The following is a 26,299-nucleotide window of genomic DNA, read 5'->3' as shown; positions in this document are numbered from 1 at the left end:
CTGAATGCATATCAAATGGTGAGATACCACTAGATTCAAAGGAAGGTTAATTTTGTATTATTACACCATGGTTCGTTGAGTAATAGGGTAACATTAGCTTCTCTGCCTTCTGATACCATTGAGTATATTGTGCTGATCAAAAGCTGAAGGTACCTCTGCAAAGTAGGTCTATATCAATAGTCTAACCTTAAGGTTAGAAAAAGTAATACTAGCATGCAACGCCCAACAGTGGCTCCGATGTCAGGTGGAATGATGAACCCTAAGCTCAGTTCTCTGCCCAATCTTTTCCAAATTCACAGAATCAGAAACATTGCCTGTCTTTTTAGAAAGGACAGATGTGAAACTAGTTGCTTAGTCAGTACTCCCATCAATTGGCTAGTAGTGTGAACTGCGTTGTGTGAACTGCACATGGTTTACATTTAGGAAATAATGAAAAAATGCTTAGTTCTTCCCACGAGATACACTGACTGAATCTGGCCAGGAGTAACAGCATGAGATTGTTATTAGTAGGTGCCCTTTGGTTACGTTTTTTTTCTTGTTTTGTTTTGTTTTTATTGTGGCAAGGAACCCCAGTGATAACAAGCTCCAAGGCATGGAACTTTTACTGYAATGCTGAGTAAATCTTTGCTGCTCAGTGCTCCCACTGACTGCACAAGGTTAACTGGCATTCTCAAGCAGTGTATAGTCAGCCACACTGAGGCCATTGGACCCTGAATACACAGGGTCCACATTTCCTCTAAATGTTTTTGCATAAGTGTTTATGTAGTGACAGTAGCATATCTTTAATGAATGTTATATAATTTTAAAAGCTTCCTTTTTCAGGAGTAAGCAAAAAAAGAGACTCAATTAAGTGAGGAAAACAAATCTCCCACCAATAAAAAATGAGAGATCCAGGCAGCCATTTGACATCTCTGCAGAGGACACTCTTAAAGGGAGTCTCCAAGAAAACTGAGAGATTAGAAGGGAAAAATACAGAAAGTCTTTGCAATGGATAGTGTTAACATATCAGCCTCTATTAATTCACATTAATTGATATTYCATTTGGCTCATAGGAAATATATAATGGGAGGACCTGAAATGAACTAAATGAGACCTGGAGCAATGATCCAAATTTATGTTTAATATTTTGGTCTGATCTGTTTTAATTTATTTATTTTTTTTTGAAAGAGTAAGAAGCAGTATTGTTAAACAAAAGAACAAAATGCAAATTAAAGAGGCAATAGTATGTATGYATGCAAAATATATTGGATCTTTTTTAGGGTCCTGACTATTGACCTAATATAGGAATGCTGATATTTCATTGTAGACTATCCAAATGAAGCTAAGCAAACATTAATATATAATGAAGGATTGTAACATTTAGCTTATTTAAATGAAAATGAGATTTCAAAACACAACCCTTATCAGACCAGGGCACCATACTAGCCTAGTGCACACATAGGCATTCATATATACAGGAATCCTTCCCATTTATATTTATCATGTTATAAATAGTTTATATCTGCCCTTAGACTGTAGTTATCCAGTATGTTAAAGTAAGTACTTATTTCACGAAATATAAAATTTCCTATCATTCTTTTTTATAAGCAATATAGAAATCCACAACTATTTGAAAAAAATCATTGAATTTATGCTTCTGGAAACCTGCCATTTTCTTCCTTTGCTGGTGACCAATYGTTACACGTCATTACCATTTTCACAAATAAAGCTGAACTACTAGACACTGACCAGTCTTAATTTAATGGGGTATTTACAAATTATGAGCCAAATAAGTTTTTAGTGTTTTTTTCCTACATTTATGGGCATAACCTCTATTTTTTCTCATGAGAGTTATACATGAAGCTTGTACATAATAAGTCAAAAATCTGACTCAAAGAAATTACTCCTTTTGTTCTGTAGTTTTCAGGGAGAAGAACTACGCAAAAATRTCAGTTGGCTTGTGAGAAGTGATCTAATAATTTTTATAATATTATCTGCTGTCTTCAAAATTGCGCTCTCTAGAATTCTCTGGAAGGAATTTGAACATAATGAGTCTCATTCCTGTAATGCTGGAAATTGTTAAAATGGTATTTGTTGTAWGGCAGGAATTCATTTGAAGTAGTAATTTCCATGTTTCTGTAGTCTGTTATTTAAACCTTGGAAGGGAAAACCAGTCAAGTAAAATCCTCACTGATTTTACAATATATTGTGGGCAGTTGCAGCTGTGCAGACATTACAGCTTCCTGGCAGGAATATACCAAAAGGACAAAATGAAAGCAAACTTCTCTAAACTGCTTGTAGGCGTTAGCATTGAGCCTACTTACCAGTATGGAAAAACATATTTCAACACATCTTCTTTCATAATCAAGGATATGATTGTAGGCAAAAGAAATAATAGCTCCGTTAGCACCACTGCAGAAAACGGGAATTTTGCCAGACAACTCAGGGGCATCAGAATCAGGCTTTAAATACGTTATTATTCAAGCACTGGCAACAGAAACAATTTGGTAGCATTTAGTAAGAAACAGCTGATCCTGTGGCTGTAATTTGATTTTTTTTTTTTTTAACCTCCTAAAAGACCTCTTCCCAGTGTATAGTATTCTAGCAATGGGTTGTTGAAGCTTATAAAATGTCCTTCAGAAGAAAGCTGAAGCAAACCCAAAAGGTAGTCCTAATAAGGCTCTGTCCTGATTCCTTGCAGTGATTTAAATAGCAGTTTCATGCGATAAGAACAGGATTGGGCCCACATACATCTTCATTTCTGAGGAGTGTAATCTTAAATCACGTGCTAGAAACTTTCTATTCCTCAAGCTTTATCAGTTGTACCTTCTTTTTTCCCCTGCGCCTCACTAGGCTTATCAACGTTGCAAGCTGTGCTGGATTCTGCAGCTGAAAAGAAATGGCAAGTGACTGCTATCAACGTAGGAAATATTAACAATGACAGAAAAGATGAAACTTACCGTTCACTATTTCAAGATCTAGAGGTAAAAAAGGAAAGGCGAGTGATTTTGGACTGCGAGCGAGATAAAGTCAACGACATTGTTGATCAGGTTTGTTATTCTCAGTTTTTCAGTGACAGCAGTAGGCTATATTCTATAAGTAATCATAATGAGTTTATTTCTGTTGATTCTATTTTTGTGATCATTATGCATCATTTGAAAGTGATGGATATATATTGAGGACCACATATGTATTGGGTAGAAAGAGAGTTTAAAAATCCTGTAGTTCATCTCTGCACAAAGGCCCACATATGTATTGGGTAGAAAGAGAGTTTAAAAATCCTGTAGTCCATCTCTCTGCACAAAGGCCAGATAATTGCATCTGGATCATCCTATATTATTTTCTATCTTGATTAAAAAAAAATCCCTAGATAAGGCTATTTTACAACCTGTCAATATATTATATTATCTTACATACAGTTTATATACTATTATATATAGTGCATTATAAATATTTACAGCTAAGCTGAAAAAATTTTCATATTGTAAGGCTGCACTGACTGCTCATCTTCTTACTTTTCATGTTGCTAAGCTGCTTGTCAGTCTTAAGTGTCCTCAGATCTCCTTTCAATATGAAGATGGCTCCATGGTAGCTGGAGCTTGACCACATGAGACAATGCAGCATCTGTAGGGATACGTGAGCTGAGCATAGGTAGATACGTTAGACAGGAATTGGTTTGAAGCTTTTTTGAAGGGCTTGTTACTTTGGTCTTTTATATGGAGGTCATTGTGATTTGGAGAAACTCAGGCACTGAGCAGTATTCTAAATGGAGTGCTTTGTATTTGTCTCTATTTTATTTTTAACTCATATCCACAAACCATTTCTCTAATTTTCAAGGTCAATTTGAATTTGATCCTGTTCTCCAGAGCATTCACCATCTCTGTCTGTTACTATCTACAATTTTTAAAATAATATTCTCTGAATTCTGCTGTTTATGCTACTAATAAATGTACTGAATAGAGAAAGAAGCACTACTTACAGGTCTGATTCAACTGGTTCTGTGTGACTTTTCAAACAGTTGTTCATTTAGCTTACGGTAGAGCTTTTGTCTTGTTGAGATTCTTTTAAGAGCATCAGTAATGATGTTATACAGGACAAAAGCCTTATTAAAATCAAGATTTGTTATATCCACTGTTTCCTCATTATCTGTTAAGCTAGTACTCTTATCAGAGAAACAAAATAAAGTGCTCTGGCATATTTTGATGAGTCTGTATTGACTGTATATCATATGATCCTCCAGATCCTTTTAAATTAAATACATAATATTCATTATAATCTCTTCTCTGATATGAAAGTTTGACTGACTGTTAGAAGTTTCTCCACYTTCTCCTTTTACCACATCATAAAAGTAGGAACTCTGTTTAAACTTTAGTTACCTCCCATTTTTACTATCCTTATTTGTTTAGTAATAGACCTTTTATTTCCTTTCGCTTCCTCTATTTTGATTGTATCTCTTGAGTATTTTTGCTGACAGAGAAGTAAAAGCTTAAAGACATTGCTTTTCTTTCTRCAAACTTCAGGGACTCCATTGCCTATTGATAATGTGTACTTTGCTTTGAGTCTTAAATTTCTCAGCTTACCCCACATCTGCTAAAACAGATGGATAAACTTTTGTTTGTGCTATTTTGACTTCAAAGTCACCAAAGAACTCCTGATAGCTGGATCTCTCACAGTGGTCTTTTAATATTATTTCAATCAAAATCAAAAATAACCGTTTCTCTATTAATTCTTTTCCATCTCCTGAAATGAAACATTATTCTGAACAAAAGACTTCTTGGCTTGTGACTGTTCATTGAATGTGTTCCTCTGATTTTCTTTTCTAACAACAGAATGCATAATTCAAGCTGCTCTTTGCTACCAGATTTATTTTTTTTAATAATTATTTTAATTCCTGACAAAAAAAGCCTCATCAATTTTCTTTTTCTTCATGAGAGTGCCTAAAGTAGGCCCTGTGTGTCAGTGTCCTATTTCTTTTTCTATTTATTTTTAGAGAGAGACATGCAACAGGCTTTTTGTTGAACAGATTTTTTCTTCAAACTTAAGTATCTTGATGTATAAAGCAGCAACTTCTATTTTCTTCCTTGATTTCCATTCTTGAACAAGCCTTTTGTTGCAATGCTGTGATTTATCCCAGTAACATTTTAAGCCGTTGTGGTGACTTCAGTTTTTCCCAGTTATGCTCTGTAGGCTTTCTATCTTTGTGCAGACAGACAACGTGTTTACAGAATTGCGTCGTCATTCTTGGCATTGACTGTCCTGTGAGCATGTTGGAGTTTCTCTTCCAGAATTCAATCATTTAAATAAGTTGAAGTTCAAAATATTTTCAGTTTACTAGCTCTCATCAAACTAGTTTATATTCCTTTTCTCTGACTTGGCAAGTCTGTGTCTTAGGATGCTGTTCATTTTATGGACTTTATCTCTTGCCAGCTAGCTTCCTTTGCAGAATCTCATTCCTGGTAACACCATTTGGGCAACTGTGCAATTATTGCCATTTCTTRTCTGTCCCTGCTTGAGTCATTAGTCTTAACTAGGAAGACCAGTGAATACCCTCTGTGTCCACAGCTGCTCCATCCTCCAGCTCCTTTTGGAGCCACAGCTGAATCTTCTTAGGATTTTAAGTGGCAGCATCCTTGGGGCTCATGTGGATAAGTAGCGCAGGACAGTGTTCTAGAAAGCTAGATTAATGAAATAATACCAATGGTAGTTACAGCTGAGTTAGTAACTATTGATCCAAAGATTTGTGGCTGCTGGTTGTTTTATTCAAATACTGGTGACTAAGAAGCTTTTAATGCGGAATAGCTGATCTGGTTTTACTGAAATTTTTCAGGAAGCAGCAGCTGCATAGGAAAAACATCTGAGCAGAATTCTTAAACCTGCATAATAAAATGATAAAACTAGTGGGTTTTAAGTAGTCTAAACCAAGTAACTGTTTTTAGAGTCATTAGGTTTGTGTATTATGTATATATTAAGCTTAAAAAAGAGTAACTGAATAAATTTTTATTCAATATGATCCCTTTTGGCCTCAGACTCTATTAATATAATAGGTAGTGTTAAAGACTGCCTTCAGTTTTATCCCTGTGACTTCATTAAAGCTAATATGCAGAACCTTAGTTTAATAACGGCTAGCCTGATATAAGTTACAAGATACCTATTTTAGTTATGTCATGAGTTAAATGAGGAAATAAATGTATCCTTCCCTCTTAAGTTGTTCTTAACTATTCAAAAGTTGGGAGGAATCTCCAGAGTCCTCTTTTCTCCCACCTTCAATTTCTGGAGATGTGTTTTTCTTCAATATGCTAACTTCCCCATGAAGCCAAGCTTTTAATTAGGATTATTTCCAGGAAGAGATCATGGTGTATGCCTGCCGGTGGAGACAACTGAGGAACCAGCAGTTGGCTCTGGGAGAGATTATAAAGGAGCCTTAGAACAATAAACAACAATTTGAACTTCAAAAAATTATATCATAATGTAGATACTGTCGTTAATATCAGTGGGCTTTTAAACTCTTTTTATAATTCAAAGATTGTTAAAAGGGAGAAGATTCTAAGCAGAAATCTCTGAGGCACGGTGTTTCTGGTGCTACCACTGCAGGTTACACGCTCTCTCCTGTCCAGATTTTGCCTTTCATACACAGTGTAGTAATTAGCATATAACTCCTCTGTTAACAGGGCTTGTGACTCAAACTTGAGTCTAACATAACTAATTTCTACAAGCAGAGAGTGGTCAGTGTTACATTAGGTAAAATAAAAAGTAAAACATTGAACAAACTCAGTATAAYATATAGTAAAGCTTATGACTAGCTTTTACATTGTAGTGCATTTAGTAGCTTTTGGTCTCAGTCCACGTRTGTGTGGAACATTCTCAATTTAAGGGGATATTTCTTCTTTTTTACAGGTTATCACAATTGGTAAACATGTGAAAGGTTACCATTACATCATTGCAAATCTGGTAAGCAAATTTAATATTCAAAATACCCACAGTACTCATTTTAATATTTATGGAAGCACATCAACTGGCATTTTGTTTTAAATGCATTTTAGGAAATAAAAGCTAAATGTCTTTATCCTTTCTAAATGAATGCATGTGTGAAGATTGTGGTTATTATTTGGCTGAATCTTTTCAGGGCTTAAATGCTTCCTGTGACATTCCTGTCAATAGGAGTGATGATTGCTCAGCACTTCCAACAGATGTTCAGCCTTTTTTCTTCATACTTTAGGAAAGTCAGAATAGGTAGGGAAATCAGAAAAATAATGTTCCAGCTTATAGACCAGTCTGTTCATTCAAGTAGCTGGTGTTTCCTCTCTCACCTCTGATGTACTTGCACGTTGGGGTTCTCAGCCTTCATTCTGTTAGACTAGCGAGTCTCAGCTTTACACATCCTCATTCCTCAGATTGGCTATGCAGTCAGTTTGAATTAGTCTTTTCTTGAACGTGGGTAATCAGAAAGCATAGCCAATAGTGTTCCTAAATGGGAAAGTTAAGGAAACTCTCTGAACTCTTTCAAGGTCATTCTTTTGCACTTGCTTCGAGAGGTCAGCAACACGTATTTATTGTGGTGAGGGAATCTAATCCAATGTTTTTGTACAAGATAAGAAAGCAAATTCTACAGACTAGATTTTTGGTTATGTTGTTCCAGGAAAGAGTTTGGGGTTGTGTGGTGGAAGTGTCTTTAAATAATTTTTTTCACCTCTTTATTCATGGCCTGTGATAGGGTTGGCTGATAAAAAAATTTCAGCAGGGCTCAGAGTGCCCTTATTTACGGTCTGCTTTCCATGATCCTTTGATGGCTCTGGGAAAACAGGACAGCAATAGTGTGTCTATCACTCTTAAAACATAACTCTTGCTTTCTCCCAACTTTTGATTAAACACTTCCTCCTGCTAGGTGGGGAGTACTCTGCTAGGTAGGGAGTATTTTGTGACTCTTAAGAATCACATGTTGCCAGACAAGTGTAAAGAAGCCTCAACAAAGGCCATTTTCAAGGCGGAATAATAGGGATATGTATTTATTAAGTATTTTTATTTTTCTTTGTGATAAGTTTCTGTATATTCACAAAACAAGGAAAAAAGTCTTATAGAATTGGAAAGACTAACTTTTAGGCATTTATACTATTTAATACTATTTATTGTATAAATAGTATTTTGAGTCTAGCAGTCTAATAAAATGTTTTAGAAAAATTGCCTAGTCTATTCCATTATGTTGACTGATTGCTATTTTAGCCATCAGCTGTAAGTTTGCAACAGTAAGCTCATAAAATCTTAAGTTATTAGATCATATATTCCAATGCTTTTTAATATCATATTTGCTTGCTACAAATAATGTAAGTGTAAATACTGCGTATATTTGTATAATATTGTATAAATGTATATGGTAATGATTTTAAAAATGCATTTTTATTTCTGAGAAGGAAAACTTATCTAGTACTTGATTGTATCTTGTCTTCTTTCCAGAATCCACCTTTTCTTCTTTTCTTGACCATAATATTGTTCCCTTCCAGTCTGATCAGTCAGTCAAAGAACTGATCTGAATAAAATATACTGACAGAAAGAGAAGGAGGCAAAGTATATGAGTGTTTGTGCTCAAACTTTAAGCTCACAGTAAGGTTAAGAAAAGTTTCATGATCCTTATAGAAGTGTCTATATTGGTATTCCACAACATGTCACTGATTAATGTCATTAATATGCAATAGCTAAAGTACACCTGATGTCGCAACTTTTGATAACGTGGTCTGGGATTGCTGCTGCTGCTTTTGTTTGCTAAGTGCTCATTTTGGTTGTATTTCAAGATGAAGTGTTTGAAATCAGGATTTCATTTAAATTCATTAGTATGGTTATTTGTGGAAAGTTAAATACAGGACATGAAAAAGAAAACGTATATTCTGCTGATCAGCAGSTACAACGGCAAACCCACATCAAAATTCATCTGTCCAAGAAATATGGCCAAATCATTCGACCTTGGCATAAAAATCCAGTCCTGGTCTATTTGCCTTCATTAGGATCTCTGTTCTCAGTCTGACTAAACTTTCTTTTTTTCTTGAGTTGGTAGGTGTTTCTGTTTCAGAGGAAAAATGATTGGAGGCTTTGATTCTTGATAGAGGTTTACCAACTTTCAACTCTTTAGTTTAGTTACAGGTATCATTGTAGATAGATAAAAATATCTCAGAATTGTGTTTAGTGAAGGTTCAGAACAATGCTGATTTGAATGGAATGGCTGAGAAAATGATCAATAACATGAGACCGCTGAAGTTATGAGTTTATTTAATACTTATTTGTCAATAGTAATTGACACAATTAGTTGTCTCTCATTTAATTTGGATAAATAAACTATTTCATTTTATAATTAATATTGGAGTGAAGAAAAGGAGCTAAGATTTAAGAGCCAGAGTTTGCCTCTCCCCAAATTTGTGAAATGAGACTGTTCACAAGAAGAAGAAGTAGTTCTTTATTTGGGAGGGGAAATTGTAAGTCCGTCAACATGCTCCAGGGTTCCTGATTAAAAGAGGAAACAATTGTGGCTCTAACTATTCTTGGCTAAAACTTACTTGCTTAACTGTTATTCATGGCAATATTCACCTTCTCTTCTGAGCAGTGCCATTGAAATTAACGGGATTGCTTAGGAAAGTAAGCATGGTAAGGACAGCTCCTTTCAGCCCTTAATCTCTAAAGGTGTATGTCTAGTGAGCAACAGGAGACATAGCTGGCTCACAGGGCTGAGGACTCAGTTCAGAATTTAAACTTGGATCCTGTTTGGGGAAAATGTTGGCTTCTGCAGTAAAAGTCCTAGGTAATGTTTTATTTGTATGCACTATTTAGACATCTGCCAGAACTGGTGAAATAACAGATACTGTTTTATGTGCCCAGGGATTTACTGATGGAGATCTATCAAAAATTCAGTTTGGAGGAGCTAATGTCTCAGGATTTCAGATAGTTGACTATGATGATCCTCTGGTGTCAAAATTCATACAACGTTGGTCAACACTGGAGGAAAAAGAATATCCTGGTGCACACACCAGTACAATTAAGGTATGTCTTGCATTTGTTTTAACCATGACAGATGTAAAGGAAGTGAGGGTATTGGAAGAGGAAAACAAAAGACAGAGAAAGTCCTATAAAATCAGCTATGTATGTGCCTGGCAGTTTGTTAGGCAATTATTTAGAATGTGATGATATATTATGTCGCTACTGACATTTTTTGGCTTTTTCTTCCTCCATATTTTGTAATATTGTAAAGGCAAACACATGACATAGTAGTCATACGTATGCYTACAGGTAGCATGGAACTAGCACTGTCTGGTATAACATAATCTTCCAAAGAAATGGTAAGACATTTTCTGTTGAGACAACTGCCTAAATCCTCCAAAGACTTTTAAAATTAAACAGTATGCCTGAAGTACAGAATCATGCTCTGATTTCAGGCTTGACTGTCACAAGTTATGGCATTGAGTAAGTGCTTAAACCTTTTTACCTTGGTTTTCCCTCTGGTTAAAACTGGAGTAATAATATCTTCTTACCTTATATGACTTTTATGAGGACCAACTAATGCTTGCAAGACATTAACAAGAATAATTCAATTCTAATACTAAATGATTTTGCTTTTAAGTAATATAGTCAGAAATTTTATTAACAATGAGTATACTTAAATAACTCTAAAATGTATTCAGACAAAAAGATGAACGGCAAATGTTGTAGGCATAATTTTTTATGGTGTAATTTGAATAAGAAGTCTGTTGATTTATAATGAGATGGATAAGATGTCTGAGCAGGGAATGGAAGAGACATTTTGTAAATTCCTGGAACAAAAATCCTCTGAAGTCAATGACCTAATTGTAATTTTTAAAAAAAGTAAAGTTGTAGGTTACTTTTTTTCTGAGGCCAATCTTTGAGGACTTAGCCAATACTATTATTTTTCTGTGGTTAATTTTATATTTAAAAAGTCTTTAAGACAGAACATGGTAATACCTTATCTGATGTTTGGCAGARTAAGTTAGAGGCTGTGTCATGCCTTTATATACATGTATGTGTAATGAGAGCACAAGTTGCTCTCACTTAGAGCATGTGCTCCATTTAGAGCACATGTTGCTCTCATTTAGGGAAAAAAGGGATGATTTATCTGTGGATAATTAACACAATTTTGACATGTCTGTCTTCCTAATTCTTTCGAGTGTCCAAATCTAGCTACCTTTCCTAATGTTGCAGAATCTGAGTTTGGAAATAATTACACTAAAATGCGTAAGCAAAGTCAAAAAATCTAACTGAAACTAAGATGCAGTTTTCTGTTTGAAAGATCAGTAAATCAGTGTGACATGATGCTAAGGGATCTGTTAACTCTGATATGGCTTACAGTAGGGAGAGTGCATATATGTTGTATAAGATGAAGTGGTTGTAAGTTACAGCATGAAAATCTGTAACTTTATTGCAGGTACTCCCTTTAATTCTTCCATAATAGATAGTCTAATTACTGCTTCCAGCTATTCTAGAAATTGAAAGGCATGAAGGATAATGTATGGGATAACTTATGTTATTGAGGTTTCTTTTGTTGGGGATGGGAAAAATAAATAAATTGAATATTAACTGAAAAATACATGTAGTTTTCAATTCAGTAAGAGGCGTGATCTGATTTTTGCCTGCTCTTACGTATTGTCTGCACAAGGGTCACCCAAGATTGCACTAATAGTCATACTGGAGATTAACAGATACATTAAGTTAGCAGATAATTTACGCACACTAGAGGTGTTGATGGGGAAAAAGTAGATGTATATTGCGATGTTTGGAGAGGTTGTATCAGTTATTGTATTTCTTCATTCAACACTCTACCTTATATGCATACTATTAGTTATTTCTGCCTGCCATTACATGTAAGGACAGAGATATGTTATATTTCATTCATATTGTTGAGGGAGTTAGAGGCAGAGCAGAATCATAGAAATGATGGAAAATAGGGCAAGAAAGGTCCTTGAGTGGTCATCCCGTCCATCCCCCCTGCCTTGAAGGCAGGATTAAATCTACCTGTGCAATTCTTGATGGAGAGTGATTTCATATCTTCCTCAGGGAATCTATTTCAGAGCTTAAATAGTCTTAGTTTTCTGTTTTTGTCTAACCTAAATCAGCCTTGATGTCACCTAATCCATTACTGCTTAGTCTACTTATGATAGATACATGAGAAAGTTCTTTTTTATAGCTGTCCTTCTGTATTTCAAGACTGCTGTCATACTCCTTGATTTTTTTCCTTCATAGACTAAATAATCCATCTTCCTCTGAACTTTCTACTCACAGATCTTATTGGTCCTCGTGCCCTGGAAACTTCTCGACTGGTATCTGTCTTTTTTGAAATGCCAGAATAGGTCTTGCACCTTGAGTGCTGTGCTATCYGAATGGACATGATGGCTTCATGCGTCTCATAGACATTACTCCTTTCGATATGTCCATTTATTTTACTCTTCTTTTTCTCACCATTATGATATAGTTGAAATATATTTATCATGAGATATACACTAACCTCCAGATTAATTATAAAATAAAATTAGGCTTTTGTTTTGCTATGTGGCAAAGAAAGTAGCTAGGCTGCTCAGTAGTAGGGTTCAAGGTCTACACATTACTAGCTCTTTAGAACTGTATGCAGACTAACAAGAGCCACAGTTACAACAGATAGAGTATGTGTTAAAAACAGTAAATCTGGGGTAAACTGAGTATATCAGCTTCACTTTTGCAAGATGAAGTGGCCCTTTGTAAAAAGGCAGGAAAGCAGTAGATTAAGTGTCCTGCTTGGAAAAAAGAAACAAAAAACCAAAAAACCTAAGATTTAAAGATTTTCGGTATAGGTACAGTGTAGCAATAAAATCAAATGTCATACTCTACACACTAAGACTGAAAATTCTTGTAATTAATATCTTCATAAATTGTGGCGTACACATTTTTAAAACAATGCAATGCAAGTCCTCTTGTGGGCATCTTTGGAATTGGGCTTCAACATTATCTTTCTTGGCAAGCATGTACCTTTGCAATGCACCTTTTTAGAAAGATGTGCCTTTCTCCACTTTCAAGAATGTGCTTGAGTGTGTGATATCTCATGTCAAATTCTATTAGTTATATTCCATTGCCTTGCATTGTATGGTATAAAATGAACCTATATTTCCTTTTGGATTACAAAAGAAAGAGATTACAGTGCAGTTTGCAACATTATTGCCTGCAACGAGATAGCATTTGCAATGCCTAGGCCAGGGACATATAACCTCTTTTCAATTATATGACCATAATACATACTCCTATTAGTTTTCTTGTTGGTTCTATACAGAATTTGTTGTAGTGCTAACTTTGGAATTTTAATTAAATTTTTTGATTAAATAACACTCATCCTGTCTAGTAGTAAAGGTTCGCTTTTAGGATCCCTGGGAATTAGTGACAAAAGCTCATGTGTAAACAATGACAATTTGGATATTTCTTTCAAAACCAAAGGGGAGAAAGGTTATTTATAAGATTACAGAAAGGACAAATAGGAGAACAGAGGATCAATCTACTCAGTAACTCAGCTGTACTTTTCCAAGAGGCATAGAATAACTTACGTGAATATTAATGTAGAAATGAACAGCTTCTTCRAGATGGACAGGTAAGTAATGCAATGCATCAAAAATAAATGCAAAACCCTGTACTTTATAGGAATGATCAAGTGCACAGATATGAGAATCGACTGTCTAAATAGGCAGTCCAGGAAAAACAAAACAAATGCCCCATTTAATTTTATAAAGGCCTAATCATAGTAAACTGAAGTTCTCTTTGATGCACTGTTGTGTGTTTACAAATATCCTAGGCCTTCTGAACCTCACTGTTTCAGATTGTTATGTCTAATGCCAGGGGGGCATTGTCTAATGTCGGGGAGATCTTATCAGTGTGTACAAGTACCTGAAGGGAGGGTGTCAAAGGGATGGGGACAAACTCTTTTCAGTTGTCCCATGGGACAGGACAAGAGGCAATGGGCAGAAATTGAAGCACAGGCAGTTCCGCCTGACCGTGAGGGGGAATTTCTTCCCTGTGAGAGTGCCGGAGCCCTGGACCAAGTTGCCCAGAGAGGTTGTGGAATCTCCTTCTCTGGAGATGTTCAAGGCCTGCCTGGCTGCAGCCCTGTCTACCATGCTGTAGGTGACCCTGCTGAGCAGGGAGGTTGGACTAGATGATCTGCAGAGGTCCCTTCCAACCTTACTGATTCTATGATTCTATTCTAAGGCAAACYTCTTGCCATTGCAAAAGGGCACTGAAGAGCAATGGATTCATTTGCATCCATCTGCTCTGACTTCCTAATGTGATTAACCTGTTAAGTTGGGGGCAGCCTTTGGTGCAATTGCAGGAAGAGATTCAATTCATACCTCTTGAAGGCTGTTGAGACATGGTAAGTACCAAGCTAGCCTAGCCTGTGATGAGCTTTCCTAAGCTTAGTGTGTGTAAGAAATGACTGAAGTAAACTGTGTAAATATCATACATATACAGAAACTGTGTGCAACATATAGAAGGAAATCTGGGGCAGCCTGCTTGAAAAACTGAGACTTACAGCAAATACCATTATGCTGGAAGATGATACGAACCTAGTACTCACTGCAGCCATTGTTGATGGCTTAAATTGCTAGTATGGTACTTTTCAGATGTTTAGAATTCATAATATTATATCTCAGGATTCTTAAGTCCTTCCCTCCCAGTCAATATACAGTTAAAATAACAAAATTATAGATTGTTTTTGCCTCTAGAATTTTGCCTTTAGTAGTTTCACATTTTCACAGCTTTTTACAACAAAGTCCCCTACCCTCTTGGAAATTATTATGAAATCTATATTTTGTGATGATCCTACAGTTTCAGAATTCTGAATACTTACGTAGCACCAAATAGTGTGCTGTTTATGATAGAATTGCAAGAATTGAAAACTGCCAATCTCAAGCTGATAAGTCAGGAAGAATGAAGCTTGTAATGCAAAACTAATGTTTTAACTCTATCAGTGCTAATTTACCTTAAGGATGGAATACAAAAAACACACTTGCAGACAAATATAAAAGTACTTTTTAGCTTGCAAAATAATTTAAATTTAGATAACTCACCAAAAATAAGGAACAAAGAAGAGAACAGAGAAAACTCTTCTTCAGACTAGAAATTCAGAACATCCAGTCTAAACTACTAAGCCCCAAAATGAATGTACAATTTATGAATAAGACAGCACCAATATTTTAGGGTATGCTCCTTATGCTTCACCATATTGGAAAATATAATATCAGGCATTTTAATAAACATTATAAGTAGTATTCTGTCATACCTCCTACAATTTTAATGGAAAAGTGTGATTGATTGTGTCTGAATTTAAGTAATTCCATGGAGATTATAGTGGTTTCTATAAGAAAATGAATTACCTAATTTCAGCATTTATAACTGGATTTAATCAGAAATTGAAAAGGAGTCATATTTGTTTTAGAAATGTCCTTGTAAAACTATAGTCTTGCATTTGTGAAATCTTTTTGCTTACATTTTTCGTTCTCTGTGATTTTGTTTCCCAGGTAGATTGCTGTGCATAAAAATACAGCAGTTGGCTGCCTGATTTTTTTGCACAGTTGTCTTTTGAACCCAAATATTCAAGCTTTCCTATATGCAAAATATATATGAAATATGCATGCTTAAGTAATTTCAGTGTCAAACTACATGCTTCTTTGTAATAGTTTATGGCTCTTTTCCATAAGTAATCACTAATTTCAGTATAAGTTTTTTTTTTCTTTTTAGAAAGCTTAATTAAAAATGGAACAATTAATTAAAAATGGAACAATTAATCAGTGAAAGCAGTGGATGGTTTTAGGCAGTATCTGTAGATTTGTCCGGGGCATACAAAGGGCCTATTGATCCAGATCCTTCAATCCTATAGCAAAAGTAGCTGAACAGTGCCAAAGCAGAGGTATTTGTGAGACTTCAGAAGAAAACTGCAGAATCAATTCCTGATGTACCTTCACTGCTCAGTTTCTTTGACTTTGAGTCTGCCAACAGAGTGCAGTGACTTCTCCTCCCTCTGTTTGCCTAGAAACTCTTTCTTTTTTTTCAGGCAGCAGCCTGGTGCTAAGGACTAGTCAAAGTGGGTAGCTGCCTGTATTAGCCAGAATCCAGAATTGGCAGAAAGCAATCGTTAGATGTTTATTTTTCTCTGACAATAACTATTTCTTGGTAAAATTGGCAATCTGTCAAGACAGATTTGATTATTAGTATTTAACTTGGAGTTAGACTGGAGCAAACAGAAGAAAATGTTTCTCCTTGAGATAATAGGCAAAAAACCCAGTCCTTGTTAAAGTAGAAGGGATGAAAATTGATAATGGAGATAAGGAGATTTTGCTTTTTTTAATATATTTAATATTTGAATTATAATTACTATTAAATGGCAGGTTTGGGACATTTTAGAACACCACAGTGTGTGTTGAGAACTTTCAAGTCTCAGTGACTTTTTTTTTCTTTTTTTCTGGTGACTGAATATGTGGAAGGTGTGTTGTAATACAAAGGCTACATGTCTTGTACAGYCCTCCTACAGATAGTTACAGAGGATGAGGGTGAGCCAGAATATATTAACACTGAACTTAAAAAGCATTATTCAATATGTTAAACTAAAATTTTCATCTAAATAATCCTAATATGAAATTCCATTCTAGAATCATTTCTGCTGCAGTGTTGTTTAGCTTCTAGGGTACCTCATTGCTAGAACTTACTCCTATTAATCTATATGGGACTTTCCATCACCTGTGAGTAAAAATAGTATAGCTAAAGAGCCTGATGGAATTTTAATAGATTCTTGTCATTCATATAGTATCAGCCATTTTATAAGACAAAAGGTTTGGTCTAATCTCTAATGATAAATTATAGTTTCTTCTATGATCTTCATTAATTGTTCTTAGAGTGAATTTTTCTTCTAGAAAAAGATGTAGAAAACAGTTYTATGATCACCTATATTCATGTTGTCTTGAATAACAGTCCAACACATCAATGGCGTGATCCACATTCAATAATGCTTTGATGGTCATTTTGATCATTAAAAAGCAGTGGTTGGAGACTGTATTTTAGTAAAAGAGCATTTAAAAATGCAAATTTAACCTTAATGTTAATTTTTTTTAGGGGAGGTGATTCTTGTGAGAGAACATAGGAATTGGGAGATTCAGTTGGGAAATTCAATTCACTGTAATATTATGCTAAAGCAATAAAATAGCAGAAGGGCTGATAACTTTAACTGCGAACAAACAGGCAAATTACTGTAGATAAAGACAGTTCAGAGTGCACTGGCTCTTTTTTAGGAAGACAGTGCGGTTTCATTGTCGCTTCCATTTAAAGTTGCTTATATGTGTATATTGATCTAGTTTGCTCTCCTGTGGAACATTCAGTTTTAATTTTTTCRTTTATTATATTTACACCTTAACATTCACATCAGCTCTTCAAAATCTGTTTCTTACAGCATGATTTTTCAGAGAGGCCATTTGGCTTTCTCTTTCTACATTTTAGTCTCATCGTCTGCGTTAAATTTCCTATTTTATGTGTTTCCACTGTTACATGCATAGGCTGCAGTGCTTGCTGTTGTGACATGCCTCTTTTAACAGTATGAAGAATGACATAGTGTTCTGTAGCTCAGTCTTGAAGAAAAAAGGCTTTATGCATTTATGTGGTGATGATTAAAAAGGCAGATGTTCTTTCTSTTTTACAGTGAATTAGAGGTGATTTTTATCATTAGCAGTGGTGTTTTGCAAGTGCATTCTACTTACATTTAGAAGTAAGATTATGCAAATAATTGTAAAATCTTATTTTGTCATTGTGGATATTTTCCACAGGCAGTGGCATGGATTAGAAGACAACAGCATCTTTTTTCGTAAGAAATATGGTGTGGGTTCAAATCCAAATAATTAGTTTTAGTCTTTCTGTCAAGCTCTGTGAGTTCAAATCCAAATAATTGGTTTTTCTGTCAAGCTCCATATGTTTTCTGGTGATAGAAAGTTCACCAGGAGTGAGCTTCTGATTTGAGAATTAGGAGTGTATGTAAAACTTTAAAAAAACTGGAAGAGAATACAGCAAGAATTAATAGGCTTATTAGGGAACTTAGTAAGTGGAAATTAGTTTAGATGGTAAACTTTCCAGCTATTGAGTAATTACCAGAGATTTTAAGAACCTCCATGATTTGAGGTTCTAAGAAGAAGTTACACAAATATAGAAAATACACAGTTTACATTGGTACAAATATGTAAATTAGGTATATGTTCTGTCTTTGCTGTAAGAAAACATTAGATATCCTCTTGTTTGTTTGTTTGTTTTTAATTATTTAGGATTTTTCAARGAGAGGAGAAGGAAGATTAAATTTGCAGCAGTTTTCATAAACCTGCTGAAGGTGTAAAAAAAAAAAAATGTACGGCATGAAAGTATGTATTAAAAACTRCTGTGCTCCTTTTCTAGACCTTGTTTTAACACCTGATTCTTTCCCATTAAGAAGGACTAAAAGCAGCTGAATATTTTTGTATTGCAGCATAGTATGATAGATTTAGAAAGCAGGCTACAGACATGAACTTTTTAAATTCTAGCATAAAATGGCTATTTTGTTTTTAACTGCACTGGCCAGAGGAACATCTTGTAGAACTTAGTATCTACTTCAATATTTCTTTGGYTGTAAATTGTTTATAAATGATTACAGTAGCAAGAGCAAAACAAAAATGTCGTACAGCAGCATATTGTATTATAACTTGCTTACCAACTGCTCTCTGAGCAAATAATATTAAATCATATCACCAGCTATATGTTTTGGATCCATTCTTCRTGATCAATAAAAGTTGAGACAAAACAACACGATGACCCTGGAGTAAGTGACAGTACACTTCTGAAAACATCAGTTCATCCACCTGTGGGCAGAGCTGGCTCAGCTGAGACAAAGATCAAGGTTTTCTAATRTGTCAAACATGGTGCAGCTCCATTTCTTCAACACATTTTCAGAGACTAAAGGAAGCATAATGTTAATCTARTTTGATCTTTGACATAATGGAAATGATAAATTCTCATCAACAGCTTCTGCATTAAGTTTAGACTCCAGAACAATTATAAAATGGTATCACATGTTAACTGTCTATTCTGTTGAAGGAAAGAGGTCTGAAACTGGTAGATCCAGATCCTGGTACTTATAATGAGGCCTAGCACTGTTCTGCTTTCTTTTGGAAAACAAAAGTTTCTCTTTCTTGCTAAGACTTTTTGCCCAGATTCATCGTTTTTTTCTTCTCTGACATAGTCTTAATATTTTGAAGAAACACCTGTTTTACAATAGCACTAGCTTTTCTGTATTGCATTAGATCTAATAATAAAAAACCTTACTCCCCCCCCCCCAAAACATCTCCCAAAATGCAGGTACCTATGCTCTTTTCCTACTGAATTGGCACCTTAGATGATTCTCATGAATAATGGAAATTCTGATGGAATCTCCGTGTTAGAGAAGTAGAAGAAATAGGTAGAAGGGTCAGGTGCCTCAGGGGCCATGGATCTTGTGACCTTTGCCTTGTTTGATTTTAAATGGAAAAGAAGAAGGCCACTTCCCCGTGTAAATATCCTACAGTGAAGGGGTTAGGACAATTCTTTAAGTGCCCTAGTTGTGTTCGTGTCTGCTGGATGTACTCTGAGCATGCATTTCAAATGGGACTTGGACTTTCAGGGATGTAGGCTTAGGCAGGTGCCTAGCTACTAGAGTATAAACCAAAGCTGTTCTGGGTGTGCCCAGAAAACAGACTTTCTAAACCAAGCAAGGATGTGCCTAAAGAACTTAAACACATCACAGTCAGCAGTTTTTCTGGATAGCTGTTATGGACCCGAACACTTAAATCTATCTAAAATCTGCAAAAGATCATCTGTGCATCTGACATTCTCCTCAGAAGGTGTGAGCATTTCAGAGCAAGAGTACTTGTTTTTTGTTTGRTGATTCTGTCTACGTACAGCACTGGAATTGCTTTTAAAAAACAATCATCATTAAAATGAAAGTTGATCTGACTATACCAGGGACATTCAGGCTGAGTCTTTGTTGTATATTTGTTTATTTTGATACGTATTTGTTTGTATTTCAATATACTTAAATTGCTTARCTATAGGAGAGAATGTTGAATATTTGCTTATACCCATTGATTTTACTCTCTTATTCTCACAACAAAGAACATTTCCCGTGTCATCTTTCTTTGAATCTTACCTCCCTTTCCTTTTCAAGGAAAACATTCATATGTGCTTTTAGGCCTTCTTTCTCTTAACCTGTTACTGATACAGTATCCCTTCTCCAGCTGTTCYAGTAGCACCCCCTATATGTAGTAAGGAACCCTCTTAGGTATCTGTTTCAGTCTGAACTTGTTCTTGAACACTGCTCCACCTGWATACACTGTTCTAGGTGAGATCTCCCTAGTGTCTTGTAATGTAGTACTTTGACTCTGCTGGTAAAGTCTCTGCCCAAAGTATCCTACTGTTTCTCTTTTGCCTTTCTCACTGATTAGGATTAGATTAGGACTGAATGACTAATTCATAGTCCTCTTGAGTGGTTTTCATTTGTTTGATGGACTCTAAAGCTAGAGGACATGAATTCCACTCCTTGTGATTCAAAATACTTGTCCAATTACCTTTCCATTTATTTTATATTGTTCAAGTATATTTCTTTTTTTTTTAATGTGTTAAGAATACCTCCTAACTTTGTGTCTTCGGCAAGCAGAAAATTGGCAGGCATTAGGTTAAATATAGGACAAAAACTCTACCTTTTTGTGACCTGTGGTATGCAGATGATCTTATTAAAACTCTTTATAAAATCTCAYACCTTTAAAATCTATGAAAAAATATTATCATAGAGTTATGATGAAATTCTTATATTCTTTGCCACACTCTAATTAATGTAGATAATTCATGTACAAATAAGATTTCTTACTGAAGGTGCTTATTTTATTGTCTAAAATCAAAAGTAACTAACATGCTTCTGTTAGAAGATTCACACTACTGTAAAAGTAGTGGGCTATAAGATCCCTTTCATCCTCCAGCAAAGAATTTTCCATTGATTTTAATAGCGCAGATCGAAACCTGAATGAAGCTCCATTATGAAATAAAGTGGTTTGGAACAGAGCTAATGCATCCTTCAACTCGTGCAGAACTTACACCCCCACACTCACCCACTTATACATGCGTGTGTGCGTGCATACACACACACACACACACACACACCTGCATGAGCAGATTAGCTAATGTTTTGAGTTTTCTTTGTTTCAGTTTGTCAATGTTAAAGCTACCTGCAGCTTAATGAATAAATGTAATGAACCCTATGGAGCTTATTAGGAGCTGAAAGTATAAGCAAAATAAAGCAGTAAGAAATAATGAAATGGCTATTTGCTTTAATGGCAATATGGAGATGTAAGGTATATTGAGATCCTTAGATTAAAGGTGATTTAGCCTAAATAACAATATGTAGATTTTATATATGTGATACCATGCATATACAGACAGATTTTAATAGGCCTATACAAACTGAAGATATAACTGATTTCTGAAGACTCATCCCAATAACCATATACTGTAGGAACAGTGTTCTTTGAGATAAAACCATTAATGTATCCCACTGATCAAAWGAAACAAATAGGTTAAATGAATAACACTACAGCTTCTCAGTAAGTTCTTATTTCATCAGTTGTCCAAACTATATTTCAGTACTTAATGACAATGTTATATCCAAAGTTTCTTAAAATCCTACAGYGAAGTAAAACATATTTCTGTGCTTTGAAGAGCTTCACTAAAAGTGGTATTGCCAGTCAGTCTCACAAAAATGAGTCAGGAACCTTTCTCTTCCCTCTRTTACCTTCTTCTCACCTCCAAATCCAAAATCATACCCCCAACAAGAATGTAACCACTGCTATTCTAGTAGTAGACAGTGATATCAACTCCAGTCAGTCTTTTGCTTCCCTCTTCTGTTGTCCTGATTACTTAAAGATTTCAGTAGAAGTAACAGAGATTAATGTGAATTTTATCAAGGAATTTATCTTCCAGTAAGCTACATCTGGAGAAAGAGTTCCACCCTCCTTTTCTTCCTCTCTGAGGTCTAACGGTTGCGTACAAAAATGACCTCAATTCTGGAGCCTGCCTCAGTTATAATTGCAGCAGTCTTCTGCATGACTTGAACTAGCTAATTAAAATTCTCATTAAAGTCTGAACAATTGAAGCAAAGAGCCTATACATCATTTCTCACTGCGTTACGGTGTATATATTTTCAGCATCTAATACCCTTCATAGGGATTGTTGCATTCATTCATAAGGCTGTAGGTAGTTACAGGCTGGCTCGTATACCCAAAAGTGGCCCTTAAATTTGTCATTATTGCAATGTTCTGGACTCATAAAGCCCCTATAACAAAGTCCTCAGTGTACATACACGTGGTTTTTGTTCAATTAGTTAAAATGGAAGATTTTTCAGTCATTGAAGATAACTGCTTGTGACTGTTTAGCCCCAGCTTTGGATGCATGTGGTTGCTGGATTCTTCATCARTGTCTCAAAAGTTATAAAGTTAAAAGCTCCTTAGTCTGTGTCAGATTAGAAGCATGGGAAGCTTTCTCCCCCCACCGCAGTCTGTATTATCCTTTTGGGGCACCACCACTTCTTCCATACTTTYCAGCTCAAAACTTACTTTTGCAGGGTGCCGTTAAGATACTGTGTWCTGGAAAATCATTGAGCTTTTTTATATTTACCAGGTAAAAGTTGAGTATACATACACAAATATGTATTTTTTGAGTGAGGAGATGTGGGTATCCAGAGAAGTAGTATAGGTTTTGATCTGTATAGAGCTGCACTTTTTATGAAGAATGTAATTCACTTTCTTATTCATAGATGTTAACTCAAATTAAACAAGATTTCTTTCCCCCCTTTCACCTCCATGGAATTCCAGCCGTATCTGCACACACAGAAGTGTTACACAGTTGTAGTGAGAAAGGAAGGAAAATCACACTGTGAAAACAGCTATAAATTCTTAGTTTAGACTTCAATTTTAGTTTACCACTGTCCTCTCCTGATGCTGAACACACTTCATTAATTTGCATGAACTCCACTGAGAGGGTAGTAGTCTCAAAACAAAAGACAAATTGGTATGATTTAAAGAATATTTTACTGTTCTCTTTACTTTTAATACATTTCTGTATTTAATGAATTAATAAGGCAGTAATGGAGTAGTGAGGCTGTAACTATTTTTTTTACTGAATTCTCTTCACTCCTTTTCAGTATACGTCAGCTCTCACCTATGATGCTGTTCAAGTGATGACAGAAGCTTTCCGTAATTTGCGTAAACAGAGGATTGAGATTTCCAGAAGAGGAAATGCTGGAGATTGTCTTGCAAATCCAGCTGTACCCTGGGGTCATGGTGTRGAAATAGAAAGGGCATTGAAACAGGTAGCCTCCATAGAATGAATGTTGGGATAAGTGCATGTGTGAAATGCTCTGTAAATGCTTGAAAAGGACATTCCAGTCTCCTAACCTGGATCTTACTGCGATTAATGTGGAAATTAACTCCTCAGAAATGTGTCTCCTTAGTGAGATAAACTATTTGGTATGAAAAAGAATTGAGACTGAATGCTTTTGACAAATTAATATTTGCTTATAGAAATACAAAATACTTTTTGTAAAAAGGAATAAAATTGATTCTGYTACTGCTTTCATCTTCATTTGTATAGGTTCAGGTGGAAGGTCTAACAGGGAACATAAAGTTTGATCAGAATGGAAAGAGAATCAATTTTACAATAAACGTCATGGAGCTCAAAAGTACTGGTCCTCGGAAGGTAATTTGAATTCTGAGTGTTTTTAAAGGTTTTACCATGCTAAGCAACGTGTTAAGGTAGGTAATGAAATACTGCAAATAATTAAAGAGTGAGTTGTGATAATAAATATTGATAGGTGTATTTTATGATGGGTTTGCTGAAGAAAGTAAAAATTATATGCTATTTGTTTCTAGTAAATATGAGAGTTTWTTTCTGATGAGTACTTTTCCTTTCAGTTCTGTCGATTTCTGATCTGAATTGCTAAATGTCAGACAGTAATTGAGGAAAAGTTAAAAATATCCTTATGAATGACAAATGCAAAATACAGCTTTTCACTGGTGTTTTCTTAAGTGTGATTATCTTTCTGCTCTAATCCCAAACCTTTCAGGAAAAGACAGTTTCTCATGTCTTCCTAATCTGGAGTATTTCATATCTCTCTTAATTCTGCCGTGTGTGATGTTCATATGAAAAAACTGTTAGTATATGAATGAAAATGGTACACTTGTATTAGACAAAATAATAGCAACAAATGTTATTATTTCAGTGTTATTACTTCTTACTCGATCTTTTTAATTATGTAATGTATAGGTAGTTAGACTGGTAAATCCATAGCTGAAATAGTTTTTTGTAGGTACATATCAAGAGCGTAATAACAATATGGTTTACCTTTTATATGAAAGTTCATGTTCACCAGTGTCTGTGCATCCTGTAAAATCTTTTTAGATTGGATATTGGAGTGAAGTGGACAAAATGGTTGTGAATCCTCTTGATGGCCCTCTTGGAAATGAATCTTCAGGACTAGAGAATAAGACTATTATTGTCACCACTATTTTGGTAATTAACCTCATATTTTGTCAGAAGACAACAATGATGTGTTTCTCCTCATTATATTAGTTTAAATATGCTGTCTTTTTATTTCTTGAGGTAGTGCTGCATTACTAATTATGGTATGTGAATAAAATTTTGGGAAATTAAGGAAATACATGTGATTAAGTATGCGATTTTGTTCTGTAGAAAACAAGTGGTCATTGACTGGGAAGTGAGCATCCTAGAAAGCTAAATATTTTAGGCAAGAAAATACCTGCTTTCAAAGAAGAGCACTATCTGAATGGCAGAACCACAGCGTTACTGTTTAACCAGTTATGCTTATTCGAGAGTGGATTTTGCCGAACAGGAAAAAGGCTGGTTCTTCACTTCAGAATTGGAGCTACAGTGATCTTCTCTCCAAAAGTGTAAAAATAAAACATTAAAAGTCATATTCTARTAATTTAGAGAATAATGTCATGTACTATTATAGAGCAGCATTTCTTTTTTATTTAGATGGCTTTTTCATCACTTTGCATAGGTCACAATCTAGTATAGAGATTTCACTGGCTGCAGGAATAATTGGATAACAACTGAGTGAAGAGAAGATACATTCCTTTAGTATGACTTATGACTCATCACTGGTTGTGCTGCCGATAGAAATTTACTGCATAGTTATAGATATCTTATCTTTTTTTTTTTTTTTTTTTTTTTTTTTTTGTGTAGTAATTCAATAAAGTATAGCCCGGAGAGTCTGAAATGTCTTTGCAGGGAGGGATGTGGTTTTGGAGTAGAAAACAAATTTCTTGTGTTAAGACAACAACAGTGGAACTAAATATCTTTGCCTTCTTCCATCCAAACTGTAAGAGAGAAAGAAACAGATTTTGGAACTTATTCTCTCTTTTCTGAATGCATAAATCCTGTAAACATTCATGGTCGTTATTAACCTGTAAGTATTGATATTTCTACATGATTGTGGCAAACRTATTTTTAAATGTTTTACAGGACATGTCAAATAATTTACAGCTAACATATATAATAAACTATAGAACGTATGTTTCAGATGTTATATTTGCTCTTTTTTTTCATGTATAAAAGGTAACACACTCACCTATGAAGTACACAGCTGATATGGCYGTCTCTTTACCAAGTAGCTAAGGCAAGTTCTTTCTGTGCAGGAGTCCCCATACGTCATGATGAAGAAAAATCATGAAATGCTTGAAGGAAACGATCGATATGAGGGCTATTGTGTGGATTTAGCTACAGAAATTGCTAAACACTGTGGATTCAAATATAAGCTCACAATTGTTGGGGATGGCAAGTATGGGGCCAGGGACGCAGACACGAAAATCTGGAATGGAATGGTTGGAGAACTTGTTTATGGGGTAAGAGTATTTTTTGCAATAAAGCCATTAAAAATGACTCATGGAAGTAGTGAGATTTGCTCTAATTTTCTCTCTAGATTGGAGGAACCTCGTATAATTCCTTTGTGGAGGATTAATAACTTGTTTTGGTGTGAAGAAATATTAAAAGAAAAACTTAGAATTCAATTTTAAATGCAAAGTAAGCTGCAGGGAAAAGAATGCATATTTCATCTGTCTGTCCAGATGAAAGGCAATATGCTTTACAAACACTTCTAAATATCATGTACTCTGAAAGGATTGTGTATAAAAAGGGAAGCTTGGAATAAGCCAACCATATTTATATGTATTTCAGAAAAAAGAGTTTCAGCTAAAAATTCCTCAAA

General features: G+C 35.1%; 1 protein-coding gene across 1 annotated transcript in view; it reads left to right on the top strand.

Annotated features, from left to right (window-relative positions):
• Positions 1 to 26,299, top strand: part of GRIA2 (glutamate ionotropic receptor AMPA type subunit 2) — an 89,914-nt gene that overhangs the window by 40,678 nt on the left and 22,937 nt on the right. The window contains exons 4-10 of the mRNA XM_085319895.1: positions 2,833 to 3,029; positions 6,874 to 6,927; positions 9,838 to 9,999; positions 23,216 to 23,383; positions 23,665 to 23,769; positions 24,472 to 24,582; positions 25,731 to 25,937. Coding sequence (XP_085176021.1) covers positions 2,833 to 3,029; positions 6,874 to 6,927; positions 9,838 to 9,999; positions 23,216 to 23,383; positions 23,665 to 23,769; positions 24,472 to 24,582; positions 25,731 to 25,937 — 1,004 coding nt within the window. The remainder of the gene's footprint in view (positions 1 to 2,832; positions 3,030 to 6,873; positions 6,928 to 9,837; positions 10,000 to 23,215; positions 23,384 to 23,664; positions 23,770 to 24,471; positions 24,583 to 25,730; positions 25,938 to 26,299) is intronic.

Source organism: Rhea americana, unplaced genomic scaffold, assembly GCF_003343005.1.
Source record: "Rhea americana isolate MKP2758 unplaced genomic scaffold, rheAme1 scaffold_60, whole genome shotgun sequence".
NCBI classification, from domain to species: domain Eukaryota; kingdom Metazoa; phylum Chordata; class Aves; order Rheiformes; family Rheidae; genus Rhea; species Rhea americana.
Note: the sequence above shows the minus strand (reverse complement) of the source record. Positions and strands in the feature narration are given on the sequence as shown.